This window comes from Archocentrus centrarchus, chromosome 6 (assembly GCF_007364275.1).
Source record: "Archocentrus centrarchus isolate MPI-CPG fArcCen1 chromosome 6, fArcCen1, whole genome shotgun sequence".
NCBI classification, from domain to species: Eukaryota; Metazoa; Chordata; class Actinopteri; order Cichliformes; family Cichlidae; genus Archocentrus; species Archocentrus centrarchus.
In genome coordinates, this window is record NC_044351.1 from 23293425 (window position 1) to 23311759 (window position 18335).

The window sequence follows — 18335 nt, forward strand, 5'->3', positions numbered from 1 at the left end:
TTCAAATTTATGTTTTTCTATAGCAGTTACCAATAAGATATAAGGGTTACAGTTTTTCCTTCCCAAAAAAAACTGTTAGAAGGAAATCAGCTTTTTGATCTCTAATTAGGAGACTGCAGGGTTGTTCAGCATGGCTAACTCTACTGATTCTGCTGGTGCTGCATATCAGAAGATCAGTGAGATGGAAGCTCCATTTTATACTAATTCACAAGTGAAGTGAAAAGAAGCTTTGGGTTTCATAGTACTATGGGCTGTCTTCACTACTGACAGAGGAAACCATATGAGAAGGTTATCATTATGTCACCATTAGAGAGGTCTTGAAAATTAAGAGATAATTGGCAACTTATAAATGTCATGGAGTGGATGTATCTAAAGAGAATAAAGTGATCTTTCAAAACTAATCTTTCAAATCTAACAAGAAGCAGGTGAAGAGGAAGTGACATGCACTTGTGGAAGGCAACATACAACAGCTCCATAAATGTGCAGGGCATACCTGAACCTTTATTCTTTGCCTGGAATAAAATTCCAGTCATTTATGTATTTCTTTTCATCTATATACATCTTTAATGTATAAAACGCCATGTCTTCTGTCCGTCTAGTTTAAACTGTGTCTATGTGTGGGTGCATGCAAACCTGTATGGCATACGTCAATGAGCCTCCCATTAACTGAGACCACCTAGTGAGTGATGGCCCTCTTCTATCTGTGCATCGTTTATATTTCCACATTTTAAAATCAGAGTTGCATCACAGCTGACACACAGACACCCCTGCTCTGCTAACATACTGAATTATGCATGTGCTCATGCCATTCAATCAGAGACTCTGGAGAGGCAGAGATGGCTATTAGAGGGACAGGAATTCAAGACTCAGGGGCAATATGAGGCAGAAAATATCAGTTTGTGTGTTTGTGTACGTGACACACAAAGAAAAGGCTTGAGAGTGTGGTCTCTCTTGCTTGAAAGCCTGAAAGAATACAGTCAAAACGAACCGTTGGTGACATCACAGAAAAGGACAGCCGGGGCCAGACGGGCTATAGCATTTTGGCACTGGGTTGCCAATAATTGTTTACTCAGTCTGACATCACATGTCTCTGTTTGTTTCGTTCACATGTATATGTGTGCCCCTGCCACAAAGTCAAAGTACTAAAGTGTTCTGCAGCTTAAGACCCAAACACCATATCGAATTAGAATTAATCAGAGCTGGGGATTGGGGTCGCTGGATAATCTCACTGTTTAGATTGGCTGTTCATCCTAAACATCAAAGACATGCTGCGTAATATGAGCAAATCATGCTGACATCAAAACCAAAAACTTCTTTCTTCATCAGCACAGTGTGGTGCATGAGGAAAAGACTGCTGTTTCTGCTGATGAGGGGCTGCCAAAGTGTCATACACCCCACTGATGCAGGCAGAATCAAACACCATGTTTGTGCATGAAATTCTCTCTCTTGCCTTTCTTTTTTTTTTGTTATCTAAACATGCACACACATGCACACTCAGAGGGCATCTGGGTCTGTGTCCAATCCATCCCATGTCAGCAAGATTACTTCCTTTGGGCAATGATGTAACGTAACAAGGACTGACATTGTCTCTAGCCTGTGCTTTCTTGTTTTTGAACTGAGCAGTCAGGACTTCTGCTGATGTGCATGTCCTCTAGCCATTCTCAGCTTTGTTCCCCCAATCTAATTACCACTTTCTTTCAATCAGCATGGCCCACATATCCAGCAGCTCATTTTAGCAGAGACTTTAATTACTAATTCCAACAGAACCCCCCCACCGTGCCAAAAAAAACCCCCTCCAACCCCTTAGAGACTGCTCCATAACCACCTAATAATAAACAAAAATACAGGCAGAAAACATTTTAATTATATTAAAAATCACAAATATAACTGTTTCATCTACACTAAAAAGCAAAACAATTGCATGATGACTGTTAAACATTAGGTTGCGCTAATCTGTTAGTAAATTATTTAACAACTGATCAGCATATTGATTTATTCTGCTTACATAAACCTGGTTATAGCAGAATGAATATGTTACTTCAAATGAATCAACACCCCTGAGTCAAACTAACTGTCAGAACCCTTGAAACACAGGCCAAGGAGGAGGAGTGGCAGCAATCTTCCACTCAAACTTATTAATCAACCAAAGACCCAGTTAGAGTTTTATTTAATTTGAAAGCCAGAATCTTAGTCTTGTGTACCCTAATTGGAAAATTTGTTATCTATCGTCCACCTGGCCCTTACTCAGTTCTATCGGTTTTCTCAGACTTTTTACCGGATTTAGTGCTCATTTCAGATACAATAATTATAGTGGGTGATTTTAACATCCATGTAAACGCTGAAAATGACAGCCTCAACACTGCATTTAATCTATTATTAAACTCAATTTGCTTTTCTTGAAATGTAAATGAGCCCACCTACCAGTTTAATCACACTCTAGATCAGAGGTGTCAAACTCAGTCAAAGGACAGGCCAAAATTGAAAACATAGTCTAAGTCACGGGCCAGACAGGATTTACTGAACATTCTAAAAGTGAAAATATTTTAATCAGGAATATGAATTTGAATGGCTAGAAAACAGCAACGTTTTCCTCAACACATTAAATAAAATATAAAAATTATATTTTTCTTCAAAAATAACATCAGGGAAAATGAGAATATTTCAAGCTGATGAAAATTTTCAGTTTTTTCAGGTAAAAAGTGTGATGTGAATTTCTCCACGTCAAAGTCGGAAAAACGCTGCATAAACTGCACAATGTGTCCAGTTTCTCAGCAAATAGCGCAGCCGCAAACACAGTGGTGGAGACCTAGTCTGATTTTTTTTTTTGGCAACATGGAAAGTGGCATAAATTCCCTTTTGGACTTGAAAAACTTTCACTGCATCATACGTGTGCGTAATCACGCGGTCCCGTCCCTGAAGCTGCAGGTTTAACGCATTAAGATGCTTCATTATGTTGCAGAGAAAGGCTCACACACAGACTCACACAGCCACCTTTCATCGCGGAGCCCTGCTGAGACTTCTCTTTTACTTTTTATGAACTGACAGATTTCCTCAGGCAGCTCATCGTACCTATGTGATAAGGCACGTCACCAAATTCAGAAGGTATTTCCTCCAGAAAAGACTGAATCTGCCAGTGATTTAAACCTTTGCCGCTTATAAAGTTCCCTATCTGTGTTACGGTGCTTATGACGTGTTCTGTCTTCAGAATTCGCTGCACAGTGTTTCCTGGTGTGTGACGCAGTGATGCACTGTCAGCTCACCAGTGCTGGTCTCCCTCTGCATCTTCTCCCGCGTCCGTCCCACCAATCCGCTCTTTTCTCCGCACATCGCAGGTGGGGAAAAGAGACACGCGGGTTTAACTCCTTTGTCAGTGATCAGGTCCTTTGCTTCTCACCTGTTTGGAAAATCCCTGTTTTCCACTTTTCGTTTGGCCATTTTTGGGCGTCAGCTTAAATGTCGCTGTAAAAAGTGCTGACCGATGTTTTTATCCACTGATCACTGATCAACGTGTCATCGGCAATGCGGGAAAACGGGTTAGTGCACAGGTCTTGGCCTGCGTGGCATCTGTTCCAGTGCATTGTGGAATTTTTAGTATAAGTGGTGGGAGCGCTATTTACCGGCGGGCCATTAATAATAGTCATATCTCGCAGGCAGTATATAATTATCCTGCGGGCCTTGAGTTTGACACATGTGCTCTAGATCTTGTACATATGGTATAGAAACTGAATATTTAACAGTATTCCTTGATAATCCTCATTTATCTGATAATTTCTTAACAACATTTAAATTTACAATAATGGATTACACATCTGTGGAGAATAAATTTCATTACAGTAGATGTCTTTCTGGAAGTGCTGTAACCAAGTTTTAAGGATATAATTCCTTCACTGTTATTTTCAATGCCATGTGCCAACACAAAAGCAAACCAGCTATCTAAACTCTACTCCCACAGAGGTCAATTATCTCATTATTAGTTTTACATCCTCACTGTGTAGGACAAGCAGAAGTGCAGAAGTGCTTGACTCCCTCATGTAACTCACAAATGCAAACTTAGAAAAGCAGATAACCTGTAAGCTGAAGAAGCAATGGTGTCTCACTAATTTAGAAGATCTTCATTTAACCTAGAAAAAGTTTGTTGCTATAAAAACACCCTTCATAAAGCTAGGATATCTTACTACTCATTGCCGATTGAAGAAAATAAGAACAATCCCAGGTTTCTTTTCAATACTGTAGCCAGGCTGACAAAGGGTCCAAGTTCTGTTGAGTCGAGTATTCTTTTAACCTTAACTAGTAATGATTTCATGAATTTTTTTCACAAATAATATTTTAACCATTAGAGAAAAAAATATTCAAATCTACGTCACAGACATATCTTTGTGTGCAGATACTTTCAGTACTATTGATATTTATTTAGACTCCTTTTCTCTTTCTGAGATAACTTCAATAGTTGTTTCCTTTAAGTCATCAACATGTCGATTAGACCCCATTCCTACAAGACTGCTCAAAGAAGTCCTACCATTAATTAATGCTTTGATTTTAAATATGATCAATCTATCTCTATTAATGGTCTACATACCACAGGCTGAAGGTGGCAGTAATTAAACCATTTCTTAAAAGCCATCACCTTAGCCAATTATAAGCCAATTTCCAAATTCATTTCAAAAATTCTTGAAAGAGTATTTGTAAACAGCTAACCAATCATCTGCAGAGGAATTGTTTACTTGATGAGTTTCAGTTAAGATTTAGAATTCATCATAGTACAAAAATAGCATTAGTGAAGGTTTCAAATGATCTTTTTATGGCTTCTGATAGTGGACTCATCTCTGTGCTTGTCCTATTAGACCTCAGTGCAGTTTTCAGTACTGTTGACCATAATACCATAATATTAATGCTATGCAGATGATACCCAGCTTTATCTATCCATGAAGGCAGATGACACACACCAATTTGTTAAACTGCAGGAATGAAAGACATAAAGACCTGGATGATCTCTAATTTCCTGCATCTAAGTTCAGATAAAACTCAGGTTATTGTACTCTGCCCTACAAATCATTAGTTATTATTATTACTTATTATTAATCTCTGGCTCTCTTCCACAGCATGTCTTTTGTCCTGTCTCTCCTCCCTCAGTCCCAATCAATCACAGCAGATCACTGCCCCTCCCTGAGTCTGGTTCTGCTGGAGGTTTCTTCCTGTTAAAAGGGAGTTTTTCCTTTCCACTGTCACAAAGTGCTTGCTCATAGGGGGTCATTTTGAGTGTTGGGTGTTCTCTGTAATTATTGTAGGGTCTTTACCTTACAATATAATGCACTTGGCACTATATAAATCAAATTAAATTGAACTGAATTGAATTGAATTGAATTGAAATCTATCTATCTGATAGATTCCTGTTTGTTCATGTAAATGCTCAGACCAAACCTTTTTGCATTATACATGCTTCTCTTAACTAATATTACTAGAAAATACTCCACACACTTTCATTGCTATGCAGATGATCCAGTTATGCAGTATTTATCAATGAAGCCAGATGACACAAATCAATTAGTCAAACTACAGGCATGTCTTAAATACATAAAGACAAAACTGAGGTTATTATATTTGGTCCTAAAAATCTTAGAAACATGCTGTCTAACCAGATACGTACTCTGGATGGCATCACCTTGGCTACCATTAACATTGTGAGGAACCTGGGAGTCATTTTTGACCAGGATGTGTTGTTCAGTGTGTCCATTGGACAAATATGTAAGACTATTTTTTTCATCTGCGTAATATCACTAAAATTAGAAACATCCTGTCTCCGAGTAATGCTCAAAAACCAGTTCATGCATTTATTACTACTAGACTGGACTACTGAATTTATTATTATCAGGCTGTTCTCAACGTTCCCTAAAAAGCCTCCAGTTAATCCAAAATACCATAGTGAGAGTACTAATAGGAAAGAGAAAGAAAGATTATATTTCTCCCATATGGGCTTCTCTTCATTGTCTCCCTGTTAAATCTAAAATTCTGCCAGAGGTTTCTTCCTGTTAAAAGGGAGTTTTTCTTTCCCACCACTGCAAAATGCTTTCTTAAAGGGGGTCACTTGATTATTGAGGTTTTCTCCCGAATACTGTAGGTTCTTTACTTTACAGTATGCAGCACTCTTGTTGTGATTTGGTGCCATATAAATAAACCTGTGTGTGTGTGTGTGTGTGTGTGTGTGTGTGTGTGTGTGTGTGTGTGTGTGTGTGTGTGTGTGTGTGTGTGTGTGCAGGAGCAAGAAAGAAGATAGAGAGAACTAATTTGGAGTATCTACGACATCATTGACTAAAATCCACTCTCTGAAGTCTCTTCTTCTCTCGGGGTCTTCTCACATGTTATGCAAAGACACCTCTCTTACAGAACAGATTTGCCAACTCTCCACATAATGTGTTTTGTTGGTGGATTAAAATGGAGGAAGCAAAATCTAGCACAGATTTATGCCAGGAGCTTAACCCTGAACACCAGCCATCCTGGAGCTAAATCCTCATTCCCAGGCACCACGGCAGAGAAGAAAGAAAGTAAAGGAAGGGAGGCTTTTAGGGGGAAAGGGGCGGAGGGGTGGCAGAGAATGAGGAGAGAATGTGAGCTCTGTCTCTAAGCAACACTTCATAGGGAGGGAGGGAAAGACACTTGGGAGGGAGGAAAAGACCGAGGAAAGGAGGTTGTCTCTGCATAGCAGCAAACTGCACTGGGTCACCCACCCTCTGCTGCAGCCATGGCTCAACGCCACCAGCATAAAACATTTACACCCCACAGGATGGACAGAAGAAAATACAGAGGGTGGTGGTATAAGATTAGTTCTTAGAAATGGTGTAATTAAAGTCTAAGCCGTCCAGACATGTCGGATGATACAGCTAATGACTCAATTATTTGTGTATATTTCAGCACAGTCGCTTGAATATGATCCTTATGGGTACTGCTGCTTTAAATTTCTATTATATCTTGAGAGTAGCTTCAGATCTGATATGAGATCTGTTTGATGATCAAAGTACATAATGTAGAGAGTGACTCACCCTTCTAGTGAAACAAAGCTGTTGTAGCTATAATTTTCTTTCTTGTGTAATGTAGCTATCTAAGGCATATGGACATTAATATAATGACTGCAATACTGGTGAGTTAGGCTTCCTTTAGATAAGGTAGCTTTGAAGGTACAGCGATGCTTACATAACATATCCAAATAAGCTATTCTCAACATTTAATAGCTATACAAACCAGGTCAGTTTCCATCTTTGATTCTCATAAAATTATATTAGCCATTGCCTCAGTTTTGGAATTAACCACATGTGGCAATTTGAAGAACTGCAGCTTTTTGCTCTTTTGGCTTAATTTTTTTCCAACAATGCAAGTTTCCATTTCATAAGGCATAACAAATGCAATATGCACTCTAATGTCTTTAGACAAAATGGAACACACTGTAAAAAACAAAACAAAAACAAAAACAAAAAAAAAAACAACAAAAAAAATTCACCTTTTCATATGGGTCTGAGTCGTAGTTGAGTCCAATCCCACAGTCATCTGTGATTTCAGAGAGATCTTCATCATCAAACTCCTCCAGGCTGATGTCGTGGGCTGGCCTGGGAATACATGAGAGATGGTATATTCACTGCATGTTCTGAAAAAGAACACTGATATCTGCAGTATGTATTTTCCATTCGTGAACAATCCAAAAGGGAATATCTTTTTGATTGATGCTCACACACTGATCCAGGGGAAACCTGCTCTAACTCATGGGCTGTCAGGCCCTGTCTGCATCTCTGGCTCATACACTGGACAAAAGCAGCTGCACAAACACCCACTATCATCTCTAATTTTATAATATCTCATTACTACAAAGGTATGACACATTCATTGAATCGAGTGAATGACAGAAGCAGCACCTAAAACCCTCAAATTCTATGCCAATATTTCAGATTCAGTTAGCTGGGTTTTATTGCAAAAAATGTGAGCTGTGGATCCCTTGGAAAGACTCAGAAGTGAATTACTAGCTGATCTCTTACACCAAAGTTTCTAAACTTTCATTTACAGCACCAGCACTCTACAACAGGGAAGTGCACCTCTGTAATGAGCCATGGCACTGCAAGTTTTCTTCAACAGACTCTATGTTGTCTTTACTTCATTAGTTACAGCAGGTTTCCAGTTCTACAGCAGCTGGCTTGCAGTGTGTTGAAGGAAATGCTGCATTGCAGCTTTCCTGCAAAGATAAGGGCGCTCTACATATTACGTATGAATGTTAGCTTACATCATATGGTTGTATAGGGGTCCTAAGTACACAGTGTCATTGGGTCTGTGGTTCTGAAAGAGGATGTGCTGGTGCATAATAATACAAAAGAGGTCATGAAAAAGTTAATGTAATCAGAGTTTCCCCTTACTCCTTGTCAGCTTTAATGAATAATGACTAAAAAGAACTCCGACTCCAACCAGGGCAGTCATTTACATTAAAATGATTACTGAGGATTTTAGAAGATAAATTTGAAGCACAAGGTAAATGCTGGACAGTGAATAAAATCACTTAGTAGTCAAACAATCTGCCATCCTAATTGAATTTTCTTAACATATATATTGTTAACATGTTTATTTTCCATCACTGGAAATTACAGCTGCACATAAACTATTAAGTGTAATCTTGGTGCTGATATGTAAAGCTAATCAGATAAAATGGCCCTAAAGTGGTCCTTGAAGAGTCCAAACAATATGCAGAGGACCAATTAACAAAATACTTGAAAAGAATTAATAATCAGAGGTTTAAATTTTTTTGTGCTTTCTTGAGTTTGGTAGTGATATATATTAAATGCAACAATTAGAGAAAGTGCTTTACTGAAAGTGCAAAATTTCCATATATCCAAAAAAAAAAAAAAAATCCCAACTCAATCAAAGTTATTTATAATAATAAAGCTTTTGGCTTTGGTTTTAGGGTCTTATCACAAAAAGTGTTGCATACTGAAGCCTTCTTGTATGCTGAAAATACGCATAAAGATTGGTTACCCAGTCTAAGCTGATATCGCTTAATTTTTGATAGCTGTCAGGCTGATATGGTAACACACTTGTATATAAAGCCTGTTCAGCTCCAAGCTGAGCTGTATCTATCAAGGAGTGGTGTGTACAAAGGAGGATCATGAAGTGCGTTGTCGCTGAGGGAATTGTTAAGCAAGGAAACTGCTATCATTTTATTGAAAAAAAAAAATCATAGCTATGACTCAAAGACCTACAGCTGAAGTGACAGAAACCAAAAGCCATGTTGCTTTTTTTCTGTCTTCCTTACTTAGGGTCCCTCTGGACAAGTGTAAGTCTATGCGTTAGGCCCTAAGGGAGAGAGAGATTGAGCTGCCTTAAAAGATCCAGCTCTCGAGAATCTGCCAAATCATTTTGCCTCTGTTAATATCAGAGGTGGGAAGTAACGAAGTACAAATACTTCGTTACTGTACTTAAGTAGATTTTTCAGGTATCTGTACTTTACTTGAGTATTTATTTTTCTGACTACTTTTTACTTTTACTCCTTACATTTTTACGCAAGTATCTGTACTTTCTACTTCTTACATTTTCAAACAGAATCGTTACTTTTTAACGTCAGAGAGAAGTTTGCATTTCCGGTCAGTGCGCCTTCAAACATAAAACGATCTGAGCCTAAACGGAGGAATAATAACATATAAGAGACAATCGTACTGCGTATCCTCCATCACCGGGGCTTATCTCGTACAAAGGGATTAAATACGCAAACCCATGTAATTAATGTCTCATTTATAGCGCTATAATCGGGCCGGACCGAGTCCGTAAGTTACGCTGCGGCACATAAACAGCTTAGCTAGCGCTACTGAAGAGGAGCGAGCATGAAGGGAGTAACGTGTGGCAGGTAAATGCAACGTTTCTAAATGCTCAACAAATATCAGCAAACACACAAAGTGTGTGCAGTTTGTCACACAGTGTGTCTGCTAGCTAAAAGAAGAGCTGCTGCATTTCAGGGAGAGCAAAGAGAGAGAAGTTCACTCAGAGATGGAGAAAGAGGACAGGAGAGGAAGAAGAGAGGTTAGAATTAAAGGTAAGGACTGGAAAATAAACTGAAGTATGCTGACTTTGTGTAATTCAAAGATTGTATGAAAATGCTGCAGTTTAGTGTGTAATAAATAGGTTAGTTTGTTGTACTGTATTTACAGTAAAGCTCTGTGTTGGACTGGAGCGCAGTGTTTGTGTTCATGGTCAGAGTTACAGGTTACATCAGTGCAGCAGAGATAAGTTTGAATCAAAGCTGCTGATGCTGAGATTCATTCACTGAATCCAACATTTCTACAGCCTGTATGCTGTCAGTGTAGGGGATGGAGATCAGCTCAGATAGCTGTGAAATACTGGGTTAAATCTTTGTGAGTTCAGTTCATCCACACAGAGCAGTAAACCTCAGAGCAGCAGCAGCAGGTCAGCTGATCACAGCCTGCACACCAACATCATTTACTGCAGCTCACAATAGAAAGTTGTGATTCTTCTCCCCATGCAGAGCCACTACAGCTGATCTTAGGGTTCCTCCACTTTCTGAATCCCACTGTAACCCCTGAGTATCCTCATGTTGGTGTTTAGGTGGAGGCACAGTCACCCTCTACTATGGAGGACACAGAGAACAGAGCAAATTCCCTTTCACAGTTTGTGTCCTACATAACAGATTCAAGCTGATTGCATTCATTAGAATTAAAATTTAGATTGGAATAACATTTGTATTCTCATGTACTATTTTATATTATTACAATAATATATAATGAGGTTCGGTTTGTTTTACACAAAAATAGCTTGTAGAAACATCCGCCAAAGAACTACTTTTACTTTCTTACTTTGAGTACATTTCAGAGCCTGTACTTTTTTACTTTTACTTAAGTAGAGAAGTTGAACCAGTACTTCGACTTTTACTAAAGTATTTTTTAACATAAGTACTTGTACTTCTACTTAAGTACAGAATGTCAGTACTTTTGCCACCTCTGGTTAATATGTATATCAATAACTATGGTGATGTAAAGAAATCAATACTTATGCGCTGGACACAACTTTTTCTTGAAAGCAATAACTGGCTAACTTGTTATATTCTGTTTTACTGTCAGTCATTATGTTGCCTAGACTACCTACCATGGAGTTATCCCCAGTCCTTTGAGGTGCTGTTTGACACTGGTTCTGCCAACCTGGGGGTGGACTCTGTCTAGTGTAACACTCAGGCCTGCCGTGAGTACATGCTTTACTCTACCACATCCTGCCATTCTTTTCAGAACATATTTATTTGTAAAAACCTTCTACAGAATACTTATAGCTGACTTAAACACTGCAGTTTGTCATCTTGTTTCCAAGAGATTAAATATGACACATACATGGGATTTAGATTTTCTGTGTAATTACAGGCATTTATGTTCTTTGCAAAGCATCAGCTACTGAGTTAGTTGAAATTCACCTTGTGAGTTCTAATGAACTGTCAGTAAGCCAAAAAGCTCTCTAATGCATAAAGACATAGAGGCTCCAAAGGTAATCCAGATGTATGTCAATTGTAGATGCACATAGAAAGTTTAATCCCCCTCAGTCCTCAACCTTTACAGCAAAGCATCAGTCCTTCTGCCTGCCCTATGGAGCTGGAAGCCTCTATGTAGTCTTTGGTTATGGTATAGTTAACGTGAGTCAAAGCCACTAAACAGGTTTAAAAAAAAAAAAATGACCAGTGCAACCAGAAATACTACCAGACTATGCCTGTTTTCTATTTTAATATCACCACAAAACCTAAAACAAAGGGCCTAAAACAAAATATTTTAACAGTATAAATATGTGTGTAAATACACAATATCATTTGTCCATCATATTGGTTAATTTTGTATTCTGTCAGTGGATGGTATCACGATCACCAGGAGATTGGTTTGAGCACAGATGATGCTGGTCAGAATTTTGTGGTGGCACACACCTTGGACTTTCCTATCCTTCCATCCCAGCTGCAGGACAGACTCCTGTCATGGACAACATGATTGCTCATACCCTGCTGAGTAGGAAGATATTTCTACCTGTTTAGGTACAACCGACAAGACTTTGATCATGTAAAACGTATATATGCTATCCTGCCTCGGCCTCATTACTGTCCACTCCTGCTGCATATATCTACCCTAGTGGCACTAAACTAATTTTGTTGAATGGACAGTTAGCAGCTAAGGAATGGTTTGTTTTGTGGCTCCGACGAGAACAGCAGGGTAGTGTGCTTTCTTTTGAAGAGGTAGTTTGTCCCAGGGCCAGATCTATTGGACTCCTGTTGCCTCTGAGTACTAATGGCAAGGGTCTGTGCTTTTAAACATTTTGTCCAAAATTTTCTTTGCCTTTAAACTAAATTAGTGACAAGTCCAAATATGACACAAAAACATATTTTTCCATGCAGTTTCTAGATAAACAGACAAGATACTGGCTGGTGCTCACAGGGCTGCCAGGCTATTGTAGACACTGGAACCTCCTTCTACATATTTTCTACATGTTTCTCAGAGAGTACCATTCAATCTACAGTATGACCGCACCAACAATAAAGCTGAAATCTAAGCTGACAGTAAATCTGATGTTAACTTTGTATCTGCTCAAACACAGCTAAAAGCCTTGCTTACATCTGACATCTTCTCTAAGATTATTAAAAAGTATCACATTGGACTGTTTAATCTAAATGCCAGTATAAAAAAATACTGTACAAAATGTTGCTTTACATGCCATCTTAAGCTTCAAATTGGCACATAGATATCTCACCAAACGTATTGTGGTTGAATTTGTATACTGAGAACAGAAAAATGTGAGTTGTGACCACTCTCTAGGAGATAAAATGTAAAGAGTAAAAATACTTCCTGTGATGACTGTTGCGTTGTATTATTTTTAATGAGCTATCATGATAAAACCACCATCCCCAGTCAAAGGACAAGGGCAATAAGGGAATTAAGACTTGGATTTAGTACAAGGATTAGAATTTTACTGGGGGTGGGTGGGGGTTAGCTGTGATTGGCAAGATCAGGGTAAGGGGCTAGGGAACACACTCATTAACAAATCAACAGTGTTGCCACTTGTTGTGCAATCATTACTTCTAATCACTTTTTATTTTTGAGTTAAATTAATTAGTCTTGTGATAATACTGTCATTTACAGAACAAACATGTAAAAGCACTGTGTGTGGAAAAGAAAACTACCTTTATGTAGGTTAAAACTTGTGAAGCAATACATCATCCAGCTCAAAATGACACATTTTCATCACAGCATAAAACAGTCTCAGTGAGATTGATCTGTTGCTGCGACATGACTGTCAGCACCTATCCATATCAAATAAGTGCTATATGCACAATGAGTACTATAAGTAACCAAATTTCAAAAAAGGAGTTCATTAATGAGCTCTTCAGGGAAGCTGTGTTTGCAAATGTGGGTGTTTGTGGGTGTGGAATTCACAGTGGGAAAAGAACATCACATCTGTGCAGCCGTATCTAAGGAAGTCACCACCAGCACACAAGGGGAAAGTTTCATGTTTGATTTTTGGATGGCATTTTAGTGAAATTGATGGTCAGAGCGGGTGAATTGATAACCACACGTGCTAAGGCAGAGAAGGAGTAAGATGTGAATACTGTACAGAAAGGATGGAAAAGCAGTGCAGAAACTTAATTGTTTGGTTTGATTTGACAAAAATATAAATACAGATTTTAAAAATAATTATAATGCTGAGCAGCACGATTTTTTTCCCACTGTGTCAGAAACCGTCTCAGAAATAGATACCTCACAATTTGAATGAAAAAAAAAAATCAGATGTACTTTATTGGAATGTTGATGAAAGGGCTCGTTATCGTTTTCAGTTGTTTTTCGTTTACTTCTCTCTTATCCCGTATCTTTATTCTTGTCTCCTCCGCTGCTACCTATTCCACTGTGTTTCCAGATTCCATTTTGTTGGTGTGCTTATCAGTTTGCACAGCAGAATGTGGCCCCACGTCGCCGCTCCTCCAATAAAGAAAAGACCAAACACAGACACACTCTTTTGTCTTTTTTTGAAATATTTTGTATTTATAGTGTTTTGTTTTGAGAACCCATATGAGACTGTAAGCTGAACCATACCACTGCAGTGCTGGCATTACTGCTGACACTATCTTAGCGAGTGTGCAGTGTCTGTTACATTATGTGGTTTACCGATTACTACTTACTCAACACTTGATGTCGGTTGCTTGTCTTAATAGTTAGGATTTAAAACTGAGCCTTCAGAGCTATATAGCAAGAATCATCAATATACAATAACAGCCTCCTACATCTCATCCATCTCTATATATTCAACACTGTGACATTCAGTGCAAGATGAGAATCCTACCTCCCAAAACCAAGTCAGCAGAAAATTACCATCACTGATGCTGGTCATGCTGCTGCAATGGCACACCCAGATTCACTGCCATATAAAGGTTTTCCTCCCGGCTCTGTGCCCTGAGCTTTTCCTTCCAAACCCTCTCAGATTCAATTAATTTCTCCAGCCCACATTTGTTCTAACAGTTATTTTCCATCATCTCTGATAGGTTCATGTCCAGAACAGAATTTGTCAGAGCTTCAAACTGTCATCTTTGTATTTACTGTCTCCACGTTCACACATTCAAAGCGTCTCTTGTCTTGTGAAAATAAAAGATTGCATGATTATCACATTGACTTCTACTTTTAATACTTCTGAAAATTATTTAGTATATGGAAGAGCATCTAAACTCTTTCAAATGTGCAATAAAGGTTTTCAGAAAACTGAGCAGACGGATTCAGAATGGGCAAAACACTGAACCCCAAAATGTCCCTGATCTGTCCATCAGTATATGTGCAACATGAATGTGTTTGTTAACAGATGAAAGTAATTAGCTATTTTTTAAATAACTCTAATCACACCAAATGAATATATAATAGGCTAGATGCCTGCAAATATGCAAATCAGTATGTGCCCACAATGTAAGAATGGAATTGGTCAAAAAATAGGAACTTGAGAGGAAATATGATGACACTCTAGTAAGAATATTAGAATAGATACAGATGCAAGTGGTGGTGGGGTGGGGTGGGGTGGGGTGGGGTGGTGGTGGTGGTGGTGTGATTAAGCTGCCTTTTAACCATGAGCACCTGCTTCACAGTGACATCATCTTTAAAAGCCAAAGACATGCTGTAGTTGGTACTGACTCATTAGCAAAATCGTTTTCCCAGGTTTTTCCACCACCATCAGTAAGTAGAGACACACATACACACCCACGCATAAAAATACTCAAGCGCACGTGCACGCACACACACACACATGAGTCACACATTTTTCCTAATGAAGGACTCCATGATGTCTGTGTCAGATCCAAATGCAAAGATCATGCCATGATGATACATCAGCTTGCTGTGAGCCCATAATTCTGTGTAAATTTGTCTGGATTTGGATCAATGAAGTCATCAGATGTTAAGAAAATGTGTAAATATTACTCATTATTTTATTGCTGTTAAATTAAAAAAAAATAGCAAGCTACAAAGACTGACAGGTGAAAACATGGCAAGCGAAAATGGAAGACAGCAGGAGAGAGAAGGGAAACAAAAATCTACAAAGAGAGTGAGAATGGAACGCTTAAGCTAAAATGCATCTGTATTTGATTTAAGCCTCTTACCCCATGGTAACCATACCCACCATCATCCCCTCCCCCTCTGTTTTTCTCCAAATGCCTTCAAAGAGTTGGAGGCAAAAGTAGAACATTGACTGGAAAACATGGGGCGGAGGGAATACTTACTGCAAATATTGTTCATAAAATTTAGATGTACTACAGAGGACAGGGATGAGTCATTATTTCCATTACTGATTAACCTTCAAATGTCTTTGTCTTACAATCCAAAACCTAAAAATATTCAGTGAATTGCCATTAAAAAAAAAAAAACTATGAAAACAAAAAGAAAAATACATTGTTCATATTTTTGCTTCCAAAAATTACCAAAAATTATGTCACTTTCCTTTTTTGTTCAGAGACAGATTTATTCATATTTCTAATGACTGGTCATTTGCAAATGACTTGTGGTATATTTAGGGATGAAATAAGAACAAAAATAAGAATAATTCTGCCATTTAAATAACCAAGGCTCTGCTTTTGCCAACCAGTATGTGAAGGTTTGTTTAAAACAAAGACTTTTGATTAACCTAAAAAATGGGATCCTTGAAATGGATCTAAAAAGGCAAAAGTAGTAGAAACAGAGCACTAAATGCACATAAAATAAAAGCAACAAACAAATGACTGCCTACATTAAAACGGCTGCCTCAGCAAATCTAAGAAAGCTAGAACAAACCGTTTCACAAAACTTGGTATTGTAGGAGCCTTTGCATTGTAATAAGCCGACATAGCCTTCATCCACAGCAGGGAATATTTATGATGAAAAAAACAAAGCACACCTCAATGGAACCGTTTCTGTGTATATTTCTGTAAGAAAATAAGAAGAATTAAACTTCTATTCTTATTTAAGATATAAAGGTCTCTGTGCTTCTATGCTGGAACACAGTGCTGGCATATTTTCTCTTATTAACAGAAATTAATTGAAATTGATCATTAACTGATCACTAAACTATATTTATATGGATCTTTAAGCTTTCAAGCTGTGAGTTTTCCTTCATCATAGAGAAAATTGTAATCTGTAATAAATTTCTGGTGGTCCAGGGATTGAGGTGCTGCCTCTTACGGATTTTGTTGCCCACTGGAAACCGTGTTAGGGTTATGTAAGGCAGATTACCAGACCACACCATCCCACCACTGGTGGCTTCACCCAAGAGTCAGTCACACACAGATGCACAGAGAAAGAGACAACACACACATATACACAATAACTGTGAAAACGGATACAATAAAATGTACAAATGTTTACAGAATCACTGTTTCCATATCCTTATTTACTGATATTTCATAATCAAAAAGTGAGCACCCAACCAAAAATAAACACAAACCACCTTCAAGTGGTTGCTCTTGAATGCATAAAAATCTACCTAAAAACAACAGAAACAAATGGATCAGCCTTCACCCCATTAAACAGAGTAATGCAATAAACTATTCCTCACATGATTCCTCTGATACAATTAAAATGAGCTTGCTCTGGCTGTTTGCTAATGCTGTGAATTTATAACATTAATAGCATGGCCAGAGCTTGGCTGAGTGAGCTGAACTAAGGTCACAGGTTCTCATGTGAATGATCTGGTGTATTGATCTGATATGATCCAGCAATGCAATTGAAATCCCACACGATTACATGCTGTGGATATAAAATCCACCAGGACTGGTTTGCTAATGTGATTACCTCTGCAGGACATGAGGCATGTGGAGGCAGAGAGAAGCATGTTGAAATGTGTTTACTTCATATAAATTAGAGCAAAGGGCTTGTACTAACACTGCGTTCGGTAAAACAAAGTAAATTCTTACAGCAGCACCAGAAGGGTATATATTATAACTAATTCTATATCATATAGAATTAGAAATACAGTGAGATTATTATTATTATTATTAGTTTCAGGAAAAAGGTACTCCAAGATGCATGGAAACTGTATCAGTATTCATATATATACTTTTGATTAATTTATGATTAAAATAATCGGTCTCCAAGAGCCAGTGGGGTCTGTTGTCAACAAATTAAAAGTATGTTATAGAGCTTGGGTATCTCACATATTCCCAACTGTATGATGCAGGTGCCTCCTTTATGTTAAATTATTCTGCAGGGATATGAATATTTAAAGGCTATAAAGGCAGACTCTTTACAGATTAGAGCTGCACAATTTTTGATAGCCAAAATTATGAGGATAGATTCTCATCCAGCAAAACTATAACCCTGAACCCCACAGTACTGCAAACATATCAAGAAGTCAGAGGACTGTGAACAGAACACCTTCCTCTTGCCCTTGGAGTTGGCAGATTTAAAAAACATCCAGAAGGCTGACAGGCTGTGTAAGCCTTTTTTTTTTCTGCATTGTCCCCGTTGTGATTTAAGAATATCTAAATTTAATAATGTTTTTCTAAAGCTTAGAAAAGAGGCCAGGCTAGGTTATTTGTTTAATACTTGTAAATTATGGTGTTACTTTGGCTCTGGTCTTTGTTAGGAGTGCCTTGTAAGTCTATTCAGGCTGTTGATATTGTTATAACACAATAATTGCAATAAAAGCAACCACGCAATAATATTTATTCTACTATATCATTACTAACACACCTCCAACTTCAGGGAAATGTAGGTTTCCTGCAGAACCTTCACACAGATTCAGCAAAATCCACTACAAGGTTTCGCAGTATTCCTCATCTTACCAGGCCTAATTTACGTCGATAAGCCCAAACTGCCTTTTATTCAATAATA

At 38.2% G+C, this 18335-nt stretch overlaps 1 protein-coding gene across 2 annotated transcripts in view; it reads right to left on the reverse strand.

Annotated features, from left to right (window-relative positions):
• mapk8ip2 (mitogen-activated protein kinase 8 interacting protein 2) overlaps window positions 1-18335 on the reverse strand; it is a 29743-nt gene that overhangs the window by 10266 nt on the left and 1142 nt on the right. For both annotated transcript variants that reach the window (XM_030730811.1, XM_030730810.1), the window contains exon 2: window positions 7490-7595. In XM_030730811.1, coding sequence (XP_030586671.1) covers window positions 7490-7595 — 106 coding nt within the window. The remainder of the gene's footprint in view (window positions 1-7489; window positions 7596-18335) is intronic.